Here is an 18,702-nt window from a genome sequence, read left to right as displayed (position 1 = left end):
AAACAAAATCTGCCCCGTACATGCTCCTCTTCCCCACCTGAATCTAGTGTAACGGTGTACGACACGACCTCCCATACAAAGCCTCATAAGGAGCCATCCTAATACTCGCCTGGTAACTGTTGTTGTAAGAAAACTCAACCAAGCTCAAGTGACCTACACATAGGCCACCCCAATCCAACACACACATCCTCAGCAAATCCTACATGCACCAAAAATCCGCCCATGCACCAAAAAATTACCATTAGCTGAAACCTGATACTATGAATCCACATCCTTTGAGGCATTCACCAGCCCCAAATCCTTCTCCTGAGCCAACCGTACTCTGCTCAACAGATCTGCTCTATCAGCTGCCACCAAATCCAACGGCTCATGTGACACAGCACACAGACTCAACGCACTGATCTCTCCTACCAGAGACTCCATATCCTGCTCCTGAGCCGAAGCCGCCCGCTTCCGACTCAAAGCATCAGCAACCAAGTTAGCCTTACCAGGGTGATAGGCTATCTCCAAATCATAATCCGCCACCAGCTCCATCCACCGCCTCTGCCTTAAATTCAGCTCAGGCTGAGTGAAAATATATTTCATGCTCTTATGATCTGTAAACACCTGTACCTTTGCACCATAAAGATAAGATCTCCAAATCTTTATGGCAAAAACTATAGTACCCATCTCCAAGTTATGAGTAGGATAGTTGTCCTCATGCTTCCGCAACTACCGTGAAGTATAGGCAATCACCTTCCCATGCTGCATCAACACACACCCCAAACCAACTCTGGATGCATCTGTATAAACCACATAGGGTTCTCCCTGCTATGGCAAAGCTAACACTGGAGTAGTATTCAACATCTCCTTGAGGCTTGCAAAGCCTTCCTCACACTCCTGTGACCAAACAAAAGGAACATCCTTCTCTGTTAACTTAGTCAATGGTCGTGTTCTGCTCGCAAATCCCTGCACAAACCTCCTGTAGTAACCTGACAGACCAAGGAAACTCATGATCTATGTGGCACTCTGCGGTCTAGGCCAATCTCTGATAGCCTGAATCTTCTTCGGATTTACCGAAACCACATCTGCAGACACAATGTGACCCAGAAAACCCATCTCCCGCTGCCAGAAACTACACTTGCTCAACTTAGCAAACAACTTCTGCTCACGCAGCTTCTCCAGAACGACTCTCAAATGCATTGCATGCTCTTCAGGACTCTTAGAGTAAACCAGGATGTCGTCGATGAAAATGATGACAAACATGTCGAGAAACTCCTGAAACACGGTGTTCATCAATCTCATAAACGCTGCTGGTGTAGTTAGTCAACCCAAACGGCATCACCACAAACTCAAAATGCTTATACCTCGTCCTGAAAGCAGTCTTCCTCACATCTGCCTCATCTATCGGAATATGATGATAACCCGACGCCAGATCTATCTTGGAGAACCAAATAGCACCTCTCAACTGATCCAACAACTCATCAATCCTAGGAAGAGGGCACTTGTTCTTCATAGTGACCCAGTTGAGACCCTTGTAATCAATACACAAGCGGAAACTCCCATCCTTCTTCTTAACGAATAACATCGGCGCTCCCCAAGGTGATACACTAGGACGTATGAATCCCTTGTTCAACAAATCCTCTAGCCCCTTATTCAGCTCTGCCATCTCTGCTGGAGCCATCCTGTAAGGAGCCTTGGATAACGGTGTCATCCCTGGTTCCAGTTCAATCGTAAAAGGATCAGACCGAGAAGGTGGTAATCCATGCAGTGACTGGAACAAATCCTCAAACTCCTCCACAACCTGAATACCATTAACTTTAGACTTCCCCACTAACTCTAGCATAGATATAGTAACCAAATAAGCCTCACGGCCCTTCTCGATCATCTTCCCAGCCTGAATGGCCAAGATCACGAGACTCCCCGAAGTCGGTCTAATCCCCTGAAAAACCAACTTCCCTCCTGAGCGCTCAAACTCCACTCTACCCCGATGACAATCCAGATGAACCATATGCCGATGCAACCACTCCATCCCCAAGATAACGTCATACAGCTCCACTGGGCTGATAAGCAAATCTGCAGCCCAAGACTCTCCCGCGATCTGAATATCGATACCCCTCGCTCGAAGAATAACTCTCAAAAACTTGCCTCCAACAACTCTGACAACTCCTGCATGTTCTCCGAGATCTCTCAGGATAATGAAGCTATGAGTAGCTCCAGAATCAAACATAACATGGGACTTAAACCCGCCCACCAACAAGGTCTCTACACAAACCTCATGTGTTGAGAACCAAACACTTTATCACACGACAACATAAAATCTGAACTTACTAAGAATTCACAAAGAAAGAGTACCAGAAATTATACCTGTGATCGCCATGGCACTGGTTCCACCAGTCTCTGCAGTCGTGTAAACCTGTGGTGCCTTCTCAATCCGTGCCACCTGCTGTCCTCCCGGCTGCACCTGCTGCATTGCTTCCACTGCTACCGACTGCAACTTGGGACACAAGGGCCTGATGTGCCCTGGCTCCCTGCAATGATAGCATACACGAGCTGCTGCCATCGGAGCACTCCTCTTGGGACAGCTAGCAATCTTGTGATCCTTGCCCCCACACCCGAAGCAACTCGGACCACCCGACCTCTGCATAGCCTCCCATCTCCTCTTGGTTCCCTGCGCAGGCTTACCGCCCTTGCTAGAACCTCCCTGATGCTGAGCCTTACTAGGCTGAACTACTGGGCTAGCCGCCGCTGACTAAGCCCGGATATCCTTCTCGATCCTTGCTGCAGTCTCAATCAGCTCTGCACGCGTAGCATAATTCCGCCCTCTACAGTGAAACCTCAAATAATCACGTAGGGCCCTCAAAAACCTCCTGATCTGAGCCTCCTCAGACTCCATATCCCGACCCCCATACCTCAGAAGTCGACTGAACTCCAAGTCAAGCTCCCGCACTAACTGAGTCCCCTGAGCTAGCTAAAGAAACTGCACCTCCAACCTATCTAGTGCCTCTCTATGAAAATACTTGCGGTTGAACTCCAAGACGAATTCAGCCCAAGACATCTCCCTCTGCGCTGTCCTAGCAGCCACAACACTCCACCACAATTGAGCATCACCAGTGAAATGGTGGACCCCAATGTCCACCCAAAACTCTTCAAGACATCTTAGAGTATGGAAGTTACCTTCTACACTCGTCCTCCACGCATCTGCAACAGTAGGATCAGTACCTCCCGAAAACCGCTTGGTACCAATACGGCTCATCTCTCTCAGCATGCATGCTCACATAACGAGAATGAATCCCTACATCTGCAGCCACTGGCTGCTGCACCCCCGCCGCCACTGGCGGCACTACTGGTTCCTGAGCCGGTACCACAGCCGGTAACCGCGCTAACAACTGTGTCAGCAAACCCGCAAGGTCGACACTCGAGACTCCACCCACTGGGACTCCCACACTTGGGGACCTAATATCACCGGCTACTGGAGCATCAACACCACCCCTCCGGCCACACTCATGGAATCCCCCTGGACACCCTGCGACTCGCCAACACCCTCTGCTGTCACACTCTGGTCTGCATTCTCGCTAACAACTGGAACTCTGCCCTTACCCCGAATACGTCCGCGTCCACGAGCACGACCACGACCTGCAACAACATCCTCTCTAACCATCTGCACTACCATGAACAGAAGGCTAAGCACGCAATTAAAACATAAACTCACCATGGAATCACATTGTAGGCTCTAAGAGGATGTTCTAGGACTTCATGTCACACACAATTGACTAAATCACATAATCAATCCAAAAATGCAATCCCAAACATCACAACAGATACCTAGTGAACCCAAACCTAGAACCGTAAGGGCTCCGATACCAAACAGAAACGACCCGACCCGTTTTTAAAAAAAAAAAAAATAATAATAAATAATAATAATAATAATAAATTAAATACAACTAGTGGTCTCATATCCACTAGCCAACTAACCACAATCACAACCAACAGCGGAAATAACCAATACCAATATCCAATAAATATCCAATAATAAACCAATATCATAACGTAAACATTATCCAAATACCAAACAACAGGAAACACCAAACCAACAACCTAGCAATGTTTCTAATAACCCAACTCTAGCAACTTAGAAATGCCACACAACAACCAATCGAGTCCCTAGAACATCATCCTCTTCATTGCCTTGATTCCACGATCCCACTTTGCCTTTCCCTGCACCACAAACACAAATTGCAATGCATGCATATTTTACAAACTCTCAGTAAGGCAATCCTTCCATCTACTGGGCTATACACACAAGCAATAGAGACATCTCTAACCATCAACCAACAATCAACGATCAACAATAATAAACCAGGACTCTGCATCGACCGATACCAAACATGCATCGACTGACACCAGTTGGGGTTGCGTCGACCGACACCAGTTGGGGTATGCATCGACCGATGCAAGGGTCACTTACATCGACCGATACTCCCTATTGCATCGACCGACGCATGCTCGACATAGCACGAAAACCGTAAGGTTTCATGCGCCGTCATCGCACTTGCATCGACCGACGCACATGCCGAGCATCGTTTTCTCCGAAGCTTCTCGCCGGATCTTCGCTCCTGCAACCACAAGACTCGATCCCAAGCCACAAGAAATCCTCCCAATGTCCCAGATAACGTTCTAACAAGCCTAACAACACACAACAAGCAAATCAGAGAAATCTCCAGCTTAGATAAGCCATGGTCATGCATTACCTATGCCACCAAAGAAATCCGACCCAAACACAGGAAGAAAACGCTCCTAAGAAGCTCCTACAACGATCCCAGCTACAGATCTCTATAGGAACAGCCTCAAACTCCAAAAATCTCCCAAGAACCCTCAAGAACACCAAAAACTCTTCTCTCTCTCTCTCTCGTTTCTCTCAAAAGCAGCTAAACACGCCTAATGAGACAAAACTCGAGTTTAAGGGTTTTCCCTTTACCTAAAACGCAGCATTTAACTTAAAACTCGACCGAGAAAACCGGACATGCATCAACCGATACACATAGTGCATCGACCGATGCAACCCCTAAACCGGGATTTCGGTTCGCGGATGTTACACTTAATAAGTTATACGGTTTAAATCATCCAGCATGTTAAATAGATTCAAACCGTCCAGCTATATTTGTGTACGGTTTAAGTCATCTAATATATTGGATAGATTCAAACCATCCAACAATACTTGTTTACGGTTTAAACCATCCAGCATGTTGGATTGATTCACACAGTCCAATAATATTTGAGTATGGTTTCAATCATCCAGCATGTTAGATAGATTCAAACTATCCAACAATATTCCTTTTGATTTTATTCATTGCAAGCTTGTGGTTCCATTGAAGAGATAAAAGTATTACATCACTTATAACAATGCAAAGACAATTAGGTCTGAGCAACGTACAAAACTACAAATCATAAACACCAACAAATGGCGCGACACTAGAACCAATCCAAAGCTTGCCATCTTTCTCTTCAACATCACTTATAAACCGTAATCTCTTTGCTTTATCCCCAAGCACCTCCAAAATTTTTCCTGATTCACTCAACTTCACGGCTTTAGTATAACGTATTTCTTCATTGAACAGAGAGTTTAAAGCGACCCAGAATTCTCCTTTCGAGTTCCTTCTGATGTTGTCAGGGTAACCCGGAAGCACAACAAACACATCTTGGGTCCCTGCTTTTGGACCGGAGAGCCAAAGCCTTAGGATTTTGCAATTTGTAGTTTCGGCTACCAATACGAAAGACTGGTCTTTGCTTAGTGCAACACCGTTTGCAAATGATAAGCCATGTAATAAGACCGTAGCTTTCTTGCTTGATCTATCATACTTCATAAACCGTCCAGTTTTATCACCGGTCAAAAAAGAACCGATGTATTCCCTGACCATGAATACACTTTGGAGTTAAATTATCATCACAAAGAGAAAAGGATAAACATGATATAAGCATCAATGTAAGAAGTTCACACTTTTGAAAACATGGATAATAAGAAAGATGAAAATTTTAGGGTGTTTCTACTTCATATTACCATCTCTGGAATTTGGAACTAGCATCTGTGAAGTAAATCACATCATTTTGATCATCAATGTCCAAATCATTAGTGAAACGAAACGGTTGCCCCTCAGCTTCTGTAACCAAAGGTTTGGCTAAACCACCAGCAGGACCAACGATAAGAAGGCCAAAGTAAGCATCCGCTATGTAGAGATCTCCGGTTTTCTTATGGAACCGCAATCCTAATGGCCTCCCACACACAGGCTCCAACAATGGTGCAAAAGGGCGAACACAGAACTGCCTAGTAACCAATTTTCACAAGTTGTAACAGATGAGTATGTATCTACTATATATTTTTGAAAATAAAGTTTATCACCTATGAAAATGTATTTACTATATATTTAAAAGGGAAATTTTAAAATAAAACTGTTGTTATGTACTTAACTATGCCATTAAACACTTTTTGTGAATCCTCACGTTTCCTTTTATGTTAGAAAAGTTTAAGAAACAAAATTGCAAACACATATCTTTAAAATATTAACGATTTTCTTTTAGTTTAAATTACGAATTTTTTCGGAAGAATTTGTTTTCCATTCTAATTTAATTTGTGTATCTAAAAAAAAATTCCCTTAGTTTCATTATCAGAAATTAGGCAGTGTATATGAATTATGAAGTATGCAATAGTTACGCTTTTCATATAGTATTCAATAACATATGTTTATCACATTTTTACTTGTAGACTTTTGTATTTATATTTGTCCAAAATGTTCAATAACTATTTTTGTTTTTCCTTACAAAAATGCTGAAACATATACGCATCTCACTAAATATCCTAAAGTTATATTACCTCTCATCAAATTCAGACAGAAAGACAAATTTTTTGACAAAACACTAAGCAATCACTTCACTTCAACCAGAAACCAAATTCTAGGGCTAAATTCAGAATCACTCATAGAAAGTTGTCGAATTTTAAAATTTGAAAATGTACCTATTAGCCGATGTGTAAGCGAAATCTGTCCATCCAAGTGATTTACCGCGCCATTTCAATACTCGACCGTCGGCGACACCAACGTATGGACCTTCCCCTGCTGGATCGAAAGCTATACTCTCCGGACCGGAGGCTCCGGCTAAGTTAACCACTTTTGCCAACGAGAAAACATCACGCGAAGCAGGGATTTTAGGCGGTACGAAGGTACCATAACCGGTTTGACAAGTCGAGACAAGGATTGTGAGAATTGATACAACCACTGTTAAGAATACTGTAACGAGCATCATGGTAATCGACTCAGTGTAAAAAAAAATACAAGAAAAACGGCTGCTCCAACGTGTGTAATGCAAATATTTTAATTTGTTAGCACCTGTAATGAGATAATCTTCTTATATAATAATATAAAGTTTCCTTTTGACAAGCTGTAAGAACTTGTTATTAAGTACTGTTTTCTTGCAATATCTGTCATTTTAGTAAGGTTCTTTTTTTTAAATATTTTAACATTTTAGTAATATTTTTTGATATATCTTGACATTTTAGTAAGATTCTTTTTTGACAGAATATAATAAGTTGCTACTTGGCATTCTTTTCTTGCAATATGGGTCATTTTCTCTTTAATATTTTTAGTGTATTTTTTTCAATTTATTTTATATGATATACATTATCTTAAATATATTTACTTTATATGACATATGTTATCTCAAAATTATATACATATAAAAATATCCAAAAAAATACCTTGACATTTTTGCAATGTCTTTTTTGAAATATCTTGACATTATAGTAATTTCTTTTTTGATATATATTGACATTTTAGTAAGGTTCTCTTTTGACAGGCTATAAGAAGTTGCTATTTGGCACTCTCTTCTTGCAATATCGATCATTTATCTTTGATATTTTTAGTGTGTTTTTTTCAATGAACTTTATACATTATTTTATTTATATTTATAGTTAAGACAAAATATAATTTGATATTATATATTATAAAATGTTTACTTATTCTTTAATTTGTGTAGCATATTTTCTAAAATAATGATTTTCTCTTTTATTTCTTTTTTCCTTTATTTATTTATTATAACAGATATATAATTGTTTTGATTGAAATTCCTATCAGATATTATTAGTTACATTAACAATTTATATTTGAAAAAATGATAAATGTATTTATTTATGAACCTTCTCACATATTTTATTAAATTTCATATTTGTCACATATTTTGTAAATCTCATATTAATTTGATTACATTGAAATTCCTATGATATATTTATAGTTATAATAACTAAAACAATTATACTTAAAACAACTAATAAATGTATTTTTAGTGAATCTTCTCACATATTTACTAAATTTCAAATTCTATCACATATATTCTAACCCTCATATTAATAATCATATACATCTTTAAGCTACTAAAATTCATTTTATTGAAATTATTGACTTATGTTATTTGGACGAGATTGAAATGGATAGAGAAGAATTCCTCTCTTTTCCTTTAGTTTTCATCCCTCGATCACAAAATGGTAATGCGGACAAGCTGGCGCGTCGTGCTAGAATCGAGTCGCAACAAATTACCTATGTATACGTCTTTCCTACTAATTGGCTCATTTGAGCTGATCTTCTACATTGTTGTCAAAAAAAAATAACTTATATATAGGGATACATATTAGGGTTTCTAGCGGTAAACGAAAGGCATGAAAACGGAGGTGAGACTAATTAGGATTTCTAGCGGTAATTTTTTTTTGCTCAGTCGGTTAGGGTTACGTGTTGATAACGTGTTATAAACATAGAAATTAGGGAAATAGTTCTCTTTGTTATTCATTTGTTCCATATGATACAACATATATATAGGGATACATATTATGGTTTACAAGTTTACTAATGGGCCAATAATGAGCATCCATACAATACTAGATATATTCATAACACTTTGTAAATTCTTAATGACCCTCATCTCTCAAACCTCACATAAGATTGTAATTTTTTTTTTTAAAATTATTCAAATAACATAAGCTAACAAGTGGCACTAATTCTTCTCATAATTATATACATAAAAATATCCAAAAAAAATATCTTGACATTTTTGCAATGTCCTTTTTGAAATATCTTGATATATTAGTAATGTCCTTTTTAAGATATCTTTACATTTTAGTAATTATATATATATATATATATATGTGTGTGTGTGTGTGTGCCATTTACCAATATCTTATTATATAAAGTTTGATATCAAAATTACTCATTAACAAGATCGTGACATGTGTCAATTGTATCATTGAGATGTTGATACATGTCAATTTTAAATTTATTAAAAATATAAAAAAAAAAGAAAAATGTAAAAATTCAAAACCTACCATAAAAAGGTTTTATATAAAAGTAAAATAGAGAAAAGAAAACCTAATTTTATTTAAAATATTTAAACAGTTTTAAAATTTAGAAAAAAATCATTATAAGGAAATTATATATATATATATATCATAAAATTCGAAATTATAATATTGTTTACTTATTTTAATTTTAAGCTGCTAATTTTACAAGAAAAATATTACTTTTTATATATAAAAAAGTGATTGTGAAAATTATACAATTATTTACAGTTTCTAAACAAATGTAAATACCCACCTTTACACAAAGAAAAATTGTTGAAAAAAAAAATAGATTGTCTCATATTTTTTTACACCAATCAAATAATTTATTCAAAAATATTGTTATTGTAATATATAAGATAGGAGTATGTAAAATTAACATATGCGTTTCTGTAACTACACATATGTTAAAGTAAAGAGACATATAATATATTCTTTAATGTGTTCATAAAGACAATTTGTTGGTAGTACTAAAGACTAAAGAGTATATTTTAATAGTAAAATTTATTTGTGTTTACAAATACACTTTTAGTGGTGATGTAGATAGTAGATTTGTAAATGGATATACATTAGTGTATTATAGCAAAAAAAAAACAACTATTTTCTATAATTAAAAGTTTATCTCTTTACTTTTATATATTGTTTTTACTTACAAAGAACTAAATATATATATTCTTTTGTTAAATTTTATTTTATTTTAATAACTTTGAACTCATCTACATCTATTTTCTTTAACTAAAAATGTATTTATTTACTGTTTTTTTTTTTCAATCAAACAATTAAAAGGAAATTTCTCGGTTAGCTTCCCAAACCGGAGGGAAAGGATTTACAAAAGAAACTTCAGAGATAAGAGAACACGAAGCACGGACAAGACAATCCGCCTTTGTATTTGACGCACGCGGGATCCAAGAGATGGAGAATAGTGGGAAAGACTCCAGCGAGTTAAACTCATCGAGCAAGTTGGAGAAGGACAGCCAATATTCAGAAGACTGCACCATAGTGAGTAACTCAGCACAATCAGGCTCAAAAAGTTGACAAGCGATCCCTTCAACACGTATCCGCTCAATGGCCACAACAACGTTTTTAACTCTGAATGCAGGGGGAGGGGCTCTATGTTAGACACTTGGCCCCCAACAACAAGGTTCGCTCCTCACCAATGCAACACCATCAGCCCAATCATGAATGCACATTGGTTGCTTTCCAAGAACCATCAATCTGACAACAAGGTGAAGAAACCTGGACGTCTGAATACGAAGATGGAGCTGACATTACTGCCGTAAAAGAGAGCGCCTATTCCAAGGCTAAATTATCGCCCAAAATCTGAGTAATTATATTATTCGCCTCTATCTCTTAACCTTGATTTTTTATGGCCTTTAGATTGCCTATAAAATCCATGGTAATTGAAGAAGGTTATCAGGATCATCCTGATAAGAGGCGTCCCTCCAGAATACAAAATCCAAATTCGAGTACACCGACTCATATGGTAAACCCTCTGACAAGACCGGAGTCAAAGATAAATCCCAAACTTCACACGAACGAGGACATTCAAAATAAAAACGTGATTAATAGTTTCAACCGTAGAGTCGCATCTTTTACATCAAATATCACATTGGACACCTCGGTGTATCTATTTACTTACTAAAAATATTTACTTTATATTCTTTGATAAATTTTATTTTATTTTAAAAACTATAAACCCGCACATCGGGCGGGTCCTAATCTAGTTATATATACTTACCATAGCATTATAATTTCTCAAATAATAACTTGCAGATATTTATAGAATAAAATATTAAAATATTATAGTTTTGGAAAAGTTATAGTTATGGTAGTTTTATTTTAAAATAATTTCAAGATGTTAAAAAATATGAAAATTTTATAGTATTTATTTGTTAACAAAATAATCTAATATTTGGTTTACAAGTTTTTGCGCGAAAAGATCAAATAAATTTTCTAAATTTCAAGATTTTGTTAAATTTGATATTTTATTTTCCTTTAATTATAATCATAATTACAATAATAATTTCAAGATAGAAAACAATATGATATTTTATGATTTCTTTATTATAATCATAATCACAAATTATTGTATATGTATTAATTCTTTAAAATGTACCTCTCATAATGTTTTCTGGAAAAGAAAAACTTATTAATGTAAAAAAAAACACTCATCATTTTAATACAATATGATATGTTTTATTGGACAGCAGATTTTCTCCCCTACTTTGTAATTAAATATATTACTTATCAGGTATCATTTATCAATATTGTATATAGTTAACATAACATTGTAATTTTCAATAATTTTTCAGTAATTCAAGAATATAATATTTCTTTTATAATTTTAAAACTAAAAACAATTTTATTCTTAAATAATTTCAAGATATTAAATAATAATGATATTTTTCATTAATAATAAAAATTATCACAATTTATTTCATATTAATTCTTTAAAATGTAACTCTCATGATGTTTGACAAAAAAATTAAAGAAAACTTTCAACATATTAATACACTTTAATGTATTAATCCCATACAATTTTTTTTTACAAAAAATCAGAAGAAAAAAAAACAGAAATAAAATGTATGACATATTTAAATCGTAACTAGTTCCCATGATGTTTGACCCAAAAAAAAACTAAATCGTAATTAGTTCTCATGATTCTAATGATATATTGATACCACATATTTTTCAATAAATAGGAAGACAAATTCTTCTTCAAACATCATATTCTACCTCTCACATAAATTTTTAAATTTTGTAATATATATTTTTATTTAACTAATATATCTTAATTTTTTTTTCTCTTTTATGTCACTTTTCAAGGTTTTAAAACGAATAAATAAAGTCAAAATTTTGGAGCATATGTGAAAAGCCTAGATGAATAAGGTATTTTGTATCTTCTTTACCTTTTGTTTCTATTTTTTCGTGTGTTTAAATTATTAAATGATTTTTTTTGTTTTGCAAAAGTAAATGTTGTTTAGAATGCTTATTTTGTGTATCAATATTTTACTTTGTTTCTTTTGATATATCTGATAAATTTTTAATATAAAAAATTAATTCTAGATAATGATTTATAAGATCTAATAGATTTTTAGTTTACGGATAGTATATCTTATTCATAATATTAATGTTAATTATTACTGAATGTATTTTAAAATAACTAACCATTTTTTGTTACGTTCATTTTACCCACGCATTGATACTTTTTTGGTTTTTTTTAAAAAACGTGTGGGACTTTTTCTAGTATTATATATAGAAAAAAAATATGTCTCAAGGCTTAGAGATCGTTGAAAGCAATGTTTTTAAACTCGGACCGGAGCAGCCGGTCGAACCGGTCCAACCGCGACCCAGTAGACATTCCATTCCAGGTTACCTCTGAAAATCGGACAAATAAAAACCAACAAAGAACCGAAAACACCGCTAAAAACCTGTGACCCAGTGGTTGAACCGGCTGGTCAGATTGACGGATCGGTCTCAACTTAAAATATTTTATTTTTATCACACTGCAAACTCAAACCAAATAAAATATTTGTTATTATTTATAAAAGAATCATTTAGTTATTTTATCTAATCATTTAAAAGTTTAATTTAAGTTGTTTAGTACTTAATTAAGTATGTTTTGTTCATGTGTTTATAGAAAAGTAGATGTTATGTTCACAAAATGTAAACAAACCAACAAACTAATTGACCCAGTGATCGGTTCACCTTCCGGTCCGATTTTAAAACATTGCTTATCATGGTTATATGATATATTATGGTTATATGATCGGTTCACCTTCCGGTCCGATTTTAAAACATTGATATATTATGGTTATATGATATATCATGGTTTATATGATATATCATGGTTATATGATATATCATGGTATATGATATATAAGTCTTATTTATAGAGTCTTTTTGGTGTTTTTAGAGTCTTTTTGAGTCTTTGCAGGTTTAGGTACGTCTTGGACTTATTTGTAGATCTTGGAGCATTTTGGAGCATCAGGAGGAACATTGCCGAGGAAACGAAATCGAAGAGCACAACTGGTGTGGTGCATCGATCGATGCAAACCATGTGTCGAGCGACACGTCATTCTGTCCACAATTATAAAGCCCATCTTTTTGAAGTTAGAAGATTTCCAAATTCGTCCTAGAAGTTTTCTTTATTGTAATTAAGGCCCAAGACGTATTTTACACTATATATATAATTTTTAGGTCATAGTTTAGACTTAGATTTATTTTTCCCTGAAACTTTTGAGAAAGAGATTTTTAAAGAGCTTTTAGAGAGAAGAATCAAGACTCCTTCAGAGAAAATTCAAAACTCCTTTACTTCTTCTATTTATTTCTCAATGATTTTTATTTTAATTTATGATGTTTGTTTCATTCACCATGTTTGAGTAGATCTCTTATTAGGTTCAGGGTTTTCAAAAGAATTCATGAATTGTTAGGTTATCGGATTGTTAGGATAATATTATAGAGTTCTTCATCTAGTTATTGTATATTCTAGAGTAGCGAGAGCAACCTAGAATCTGATCTTAGGTTGATTGGTAGACACGAGAGTGTTATTGATTTCCTGAAATAATCTTAGATGAGCAAAATACATATTCAAAAGGATATTTTGTTTAGGGATTTTGTGAACTTATCAAATCTGAAGTTAATGCTTGTTTAATCTTTAGGATTTGCAACTAGTTTTTAGACTTAGTTAATTTTTGCAGCGATCGAGAGCTGGTTAATTTTTCTTTTCTGATTTGAGCTCGAGAATGGTTCTTAATAAATCCTGACAATTATTTTAACTGCAATTCTGAATTTTCTGAGAATTTCCATGGGCCTATCTTCTCTCTTTTTGATTTCACACTTGCTTTAACTGATTTTTTGCTTTTTATTTTAACAAAATTGATTTGGTTTAGCTTAATTATATACTTAATAATCTATTGTCTACACAAGAGTCCTTGTGAAATTCGATCCCTAAATATTACAATAGATACAAGACTCTGTGGTGAGACTTGTACTGGATAAAGATGATGGCTTCACAAGCTGGCGGTCTCTTCTCTCTTGTGAAGGAAAGATGGTCGATGATGTAGATCCGAGACGATGGTGGTCGCTTCTCTCGTGTGGGATCGGTAAAGGGGAAGTGTTGGCGGAATGAAGTAGACCACAGAGATGTGATTGGTCTCTGATACAGTACACGAACTCAGCCTTGTGGATTCTCACACACAAGACAAAGAACAAGCTTATTCTCTCAAGAATACTTAAAGACGAGAAGTAAGAATTTTCATTGTTTTTATTAATATCAAAAGGTGAAAATTTGTACAACTGCTGCAAGGGTACTTTATAAGAGCCCTTCAGCTAGCCCTATGGCCAAAATAAATGCAAAAATAATGCAACAAAGGAAAGAAATAAAAGCAATCACAAAACCATTTTTTTTGGAAAGAAAATAAACTAAATAAGGAAAATACTAAAGTAGACTTGATCCCTCTTGGTGAGCACGTCTTCTAGCCGTTGTTGGGGTTTGTTGGACATGCATGGATCAAAAATATTGAATAGGACTTACTTGGATGCGATCTAGGCCCAATTGGTGTTCTCTGAATCACTTTTTGTACTACTCGATGTACTTCTTCAGGGTTCTTGTCTTGTATTTGTTTGTTGGCTTGTTACTTGAAGTAGGGGTCTTCCTGGAGTCCTTAGGAGTATCTTGATCAGTCTCTTGATGGTCGTCCATGTCCTTTATGTCGTGGTCTTGATTTTCACTATCTTGATCGCTCTTGGAGGTGAGGTGAAGCTTGTATCGCATGTCTCTTGCAGCTTCATTTTCTTCTCTTGGCTTCTTAGGGTTTCTTGACCTGCCAAAAGAGATTTCATACCTGGGGAACTGGTTTGATCAAGGCTCATTTGGGTGAAGGCTTCAACAAGCTCTTCCTCGGCAATGTAATCATATCCGTTATGGTGGCATGATAGTGGTACTGACCAGTTGACGTCCTTCAGCTCTAGGGAGCTTATGATGTCTTGAACAGCTAGGTTAGACCTCTTCCTTAGCTGTTTAGCCTTTGCTCATGTCACAGGACCATCTCGTATTTCTGGTACAGGATCTGGTTCAACGGTTTGGATAGTAGGATTGATGTCCGTATCAACAGTGATCTCTTAATTTGAGATAGTAGTTCTAGAGTAAATTTGAGCATATCATTAAACGTCACCAAACCTTTAACATATTTTGAATCGTTTGGTGGCTTCGAACATACCGCGAAAGTTATGAAAAAATATAAAATTATAAGTATAAATTTATATGCAAATAAGACGATTGCTAGTGGCAAAGATGAATATCATCATATCATACATGAATAAGAAAAAGGTACGGCAACAAAGAAAACTTAAATAAATAAATAAAAAATTGTATTAATTTTGTTTTGGGTTGGATGTTTTATGCCTATGAATTAAAGTTAATTACTAAATAGGGACTTATTTGAGGGGTGTTTATAGGCTTTGTCATTTGTCCAATTTTTTTTTTTAAATGCCACTTTTTTATATCTAAAACACAAATTTACACATTATGTTTGGGTTTATTAGATTCCAGTTTTTTTTAGGGTATAGTTTTTGTAATGAAGTATGTATTTTATGAAAAAAAACTTTGAAATATTTCATATTTAAAAATGGCAAAAATGGCAAAATTAAAAATTATTGAAACAAATGGCAAAAATCAATACTAGAAATATGAAGAGAAGCATAATGTGGATCATCATGCTTACCTAATAGTATATGAAGAGAAGCATATTTGAAATCTATACTAGAAATCCATACCAATTACCAATTCAAATATGTTTAAATTTTCTCTATTAAAATAGCAAAAGTGTTCTTTATTGAATAAAAATTGCAAGAAGATATTGGATTATAAAATCAAAAGTTTCCGAAGTGCTATGGCTTGCCAAAGCTCATCATACTGTCTGTGAGGTATGTGTGTTTACCAAAATGCAAGATGGCACTGTTCTTGGAGAATCTATACAACAATGACACATTTCTGTGAGGTATGTGTTTTAGAAAATCTCATCGTACTGTTACAAAAATGTTTCTATACAACAATACGAAAAAGGCTAAACAGAATAAGTTGATGGCACTGTTCTTGGAGAATCTGTGACCAAATAAAAATGTTCATAGGATCCACATAAGAGCCACGTTAAATCCACCAATATCATATCTGAATGTTTGTTTTTCTATGCTAAGACTTAATTACTAAATTGACTATTGTAATTTATAATGGAAAACACGTACGTTAAGTTGAAGTAATTAAACTTCTCCTCAATTAAATTTCGGTGGACACAGTTACTATTAGTTCTTACTCAGCAAAATATATTTTTCTTTTGTTTCTTGTTTGATGTTTCATATACTTCATTCTAAACATGAAAAAAAAGAGTACTATAGATCAACAAGAACGAAAAATTTGATGAGTATTAAACAAAACAGTCCATTTCTGCGATTTCTTTCCCCCAAAGGTCAACTTTCCTAAATCGCGTTAATCTCGTGTAATAGGAATTGAGATATGTATCTCATTTATCTATATATATATATATATATATCGATTAATAATGATGTTGTATTTAACTGTTTAATCCCTAACTCTCAAAAACATTATTTATCCTCTAATAGATAGACTTATGGAAAATATCAATTACTCATACATTAGTAATCCCTTACTCAAACTTGCAAGAAGACAGGGTAAGCACTATATAGGTCTCCACGTTGAGATACAATAATCATGATGTGAGGGTTGGTGTGGATGTACAACTTCACAAGTTGGCCAAGTTGAAAAGGAGTTGGTGATATGACTGATGAGCCTTTTGCCACTTATAGAAACCTGTAGGCTGCATCTCTTATGATTTGCTGACATGTTTTGCTCGACTTGTTACTGATGAATATAAATAGTTCTGAGTAATGTGGAAATGGGGTTCGTACATTTTGTTCTTGGGTTTACCGTTAAATTACGGAGCTAGCAAAATACAATCACCCTCTACAAAATTTAGTTTCTTTAATCATCCTGACTAAGTTGATGCATGTGTGTGTTGTTATTTGTTAAAGACTCAAATCAGGTTTTAATGAGGAGCGTACTAAAAAGAAATTAAAAAGGGAGAATCTTATTACATACTGTACTTTTTTTTGATTAATTATCAAACTGAAACCACATATTATGTCTAGTAGAAATCACAGTTGACAGTGGAAACTAGAAAGCATGAATTATTAACATGGCAATAGAGATGAAGCACTGATTATACATGTCATTTCATAATGTATCGTTCCTTGTTGGTTGGTTTCACTACTGAGTTTAAGTTGGGTGGCTAACTTGAAATCTTTTACGAAAAAGCAGTATTCAAAAAATGTAGTATAGTTCGTTTTAATTATCGATTTAGAGATAGTAAATCAAATGTTCATAAAATTCAGTTATTTACCACTTGAACAGTCATTGAGAAGATATCTGGTATTATTCAATATGATCTAGCTAGTATTCGATTTATATAACTTAAAGACGCAAAACAAATATTAATGGTTTAAGAACATATATCATTACCAAAATTTTGATAGATGGATAGGGAGTCAAGTATTATATCCTTCCTCTGTTTACTCGTTAGTTGTTTTACGGATCTAGCAAATTTTGATCTTGGAATCGTAAAAAATGTAGAATATTTAATTGACAAACTACATATTTCAGTACTCGAATCTGACACCTATGAGGTGCTAAACATAGACTTCACCACTGTACTAAAGGAATTTCTTTGCTAAATGATGCCTTTAAATTGTTTATATAATTTTGATGCCTAAAACATCTGCTTGTCGGGCTTTAGCCCCGGGCCGGTCCTGAATATCCCATTCGTGTCTCCGTGTTCAGTTATGGGATGTCTCTTTATTATACACATGCATTGTTTAGACTTTTTCTTTAGTATTTTAGATCTCTAACATTAGATATTTGCATTTAGTTTGTTTGTATATTTCATTGCTGCATTGTTGCATTATGGATGAAAACAGATGCTTTAGAGCTTAAAAAGCGTAAAAATGAGGATGAACAAATTTCAGCTATTACTGCGTAGGAGAGAAGGAGTAAAGGGGCAAGAGAGGAGTAACCTGAGCCCTAACCCGAAGGTGTGATCATGCAGAAGAACAGCCCGAGACTTCAATCCGATTTAGTGAAGTCGAGCACAAGAGGAACCATCCGATGCACAACCCGAAGTGGAGGTTGATCCTAGCCTCGTGTAGGCGCCTCTGATGACAGATAGTGAGGCTAGGCCAAGTGATTCACAGCCCCATCTTAACCCATTTTCGAGACACATCCGGAAAGTGAGAGAGAACCACCATACACGACCAAAGAGCCGATTTTAAATTTCAAA

General features: G+C 35.3%; 1 protein-coding gene across 1 annotated transcript; it reads right to left on the bottom strand.

Moving 5' to 3' along the window:
- Window positions 1-5,300: 5,300 nt before the first annotated feature.
- Window positions 5,301-7,400, bottom strand: LOC104698723 (protein STRICTOSIDINE SYNTHASE-LIKE 10-like). Its single transcript, XM_087455706.1, has 3 exons — window positions 6,989-7,400; window positions 6,038-6,301; window positions 5,301-5,889 (listed from the first exon to the last, which is right to left on the bottom strand). The coding sequence occupies exons 1-3, from the start codon at window positions 7,273-7,275 to the stop codon at window positions 5,418-5,420; spliced, it is 1,023 nt and encodes a 340-aa protein (XP_087311832.1). The 5' UTR covers window positions 7,276-7,400; the 3' UTR covers window positions 5,301-5,417.
- Window positions 7,401-18,702: the final 11,302 nt, after the last annotated feature.

Source organism: Camelina sativa, chromosome 6 (genome assembly GCF_030686135.1).
Source record: "Camelina sativa cultivar CO46 ecotype springtype chromosome 6, ASM3068613v1".
Taxonomy (NCBI): Eukaryota; Viridiplantae; Streptophyta; class Magnoliopsida; order Brassicales; family Brassicaceae; genus Camelina; species Camelina sativa.
Note: the sequence above shows the minus strand (reverse complement) of the source record. Positions and strands in the feature narration are given on the sequence as shown.

Bases quoted from the DNA above. Each gene is read 5' to 3' on its own strand.
- LOC104698723 (XM_087455706.1), bottom strand. From the start codon at position 7,275: ATGATGCTCGTTACAGTATTCTTAACAGTGGTTGTATCAATTCTCACA. The intron at 6,302-6,988 runs GTACATTTTCAA...ATTGGTTACTAG, and splicing joins GCTTACACATCGGCTAATAG to GCAGTTCTGTGTTCGCCCTT. The intron at 5,890-6,037 runs GTAATATGAAGT...ATTCATGGTCAG, and splicing joins AGTTCCAAATTCCAGAGATG to GGAATACATCGGTTCTTTTT.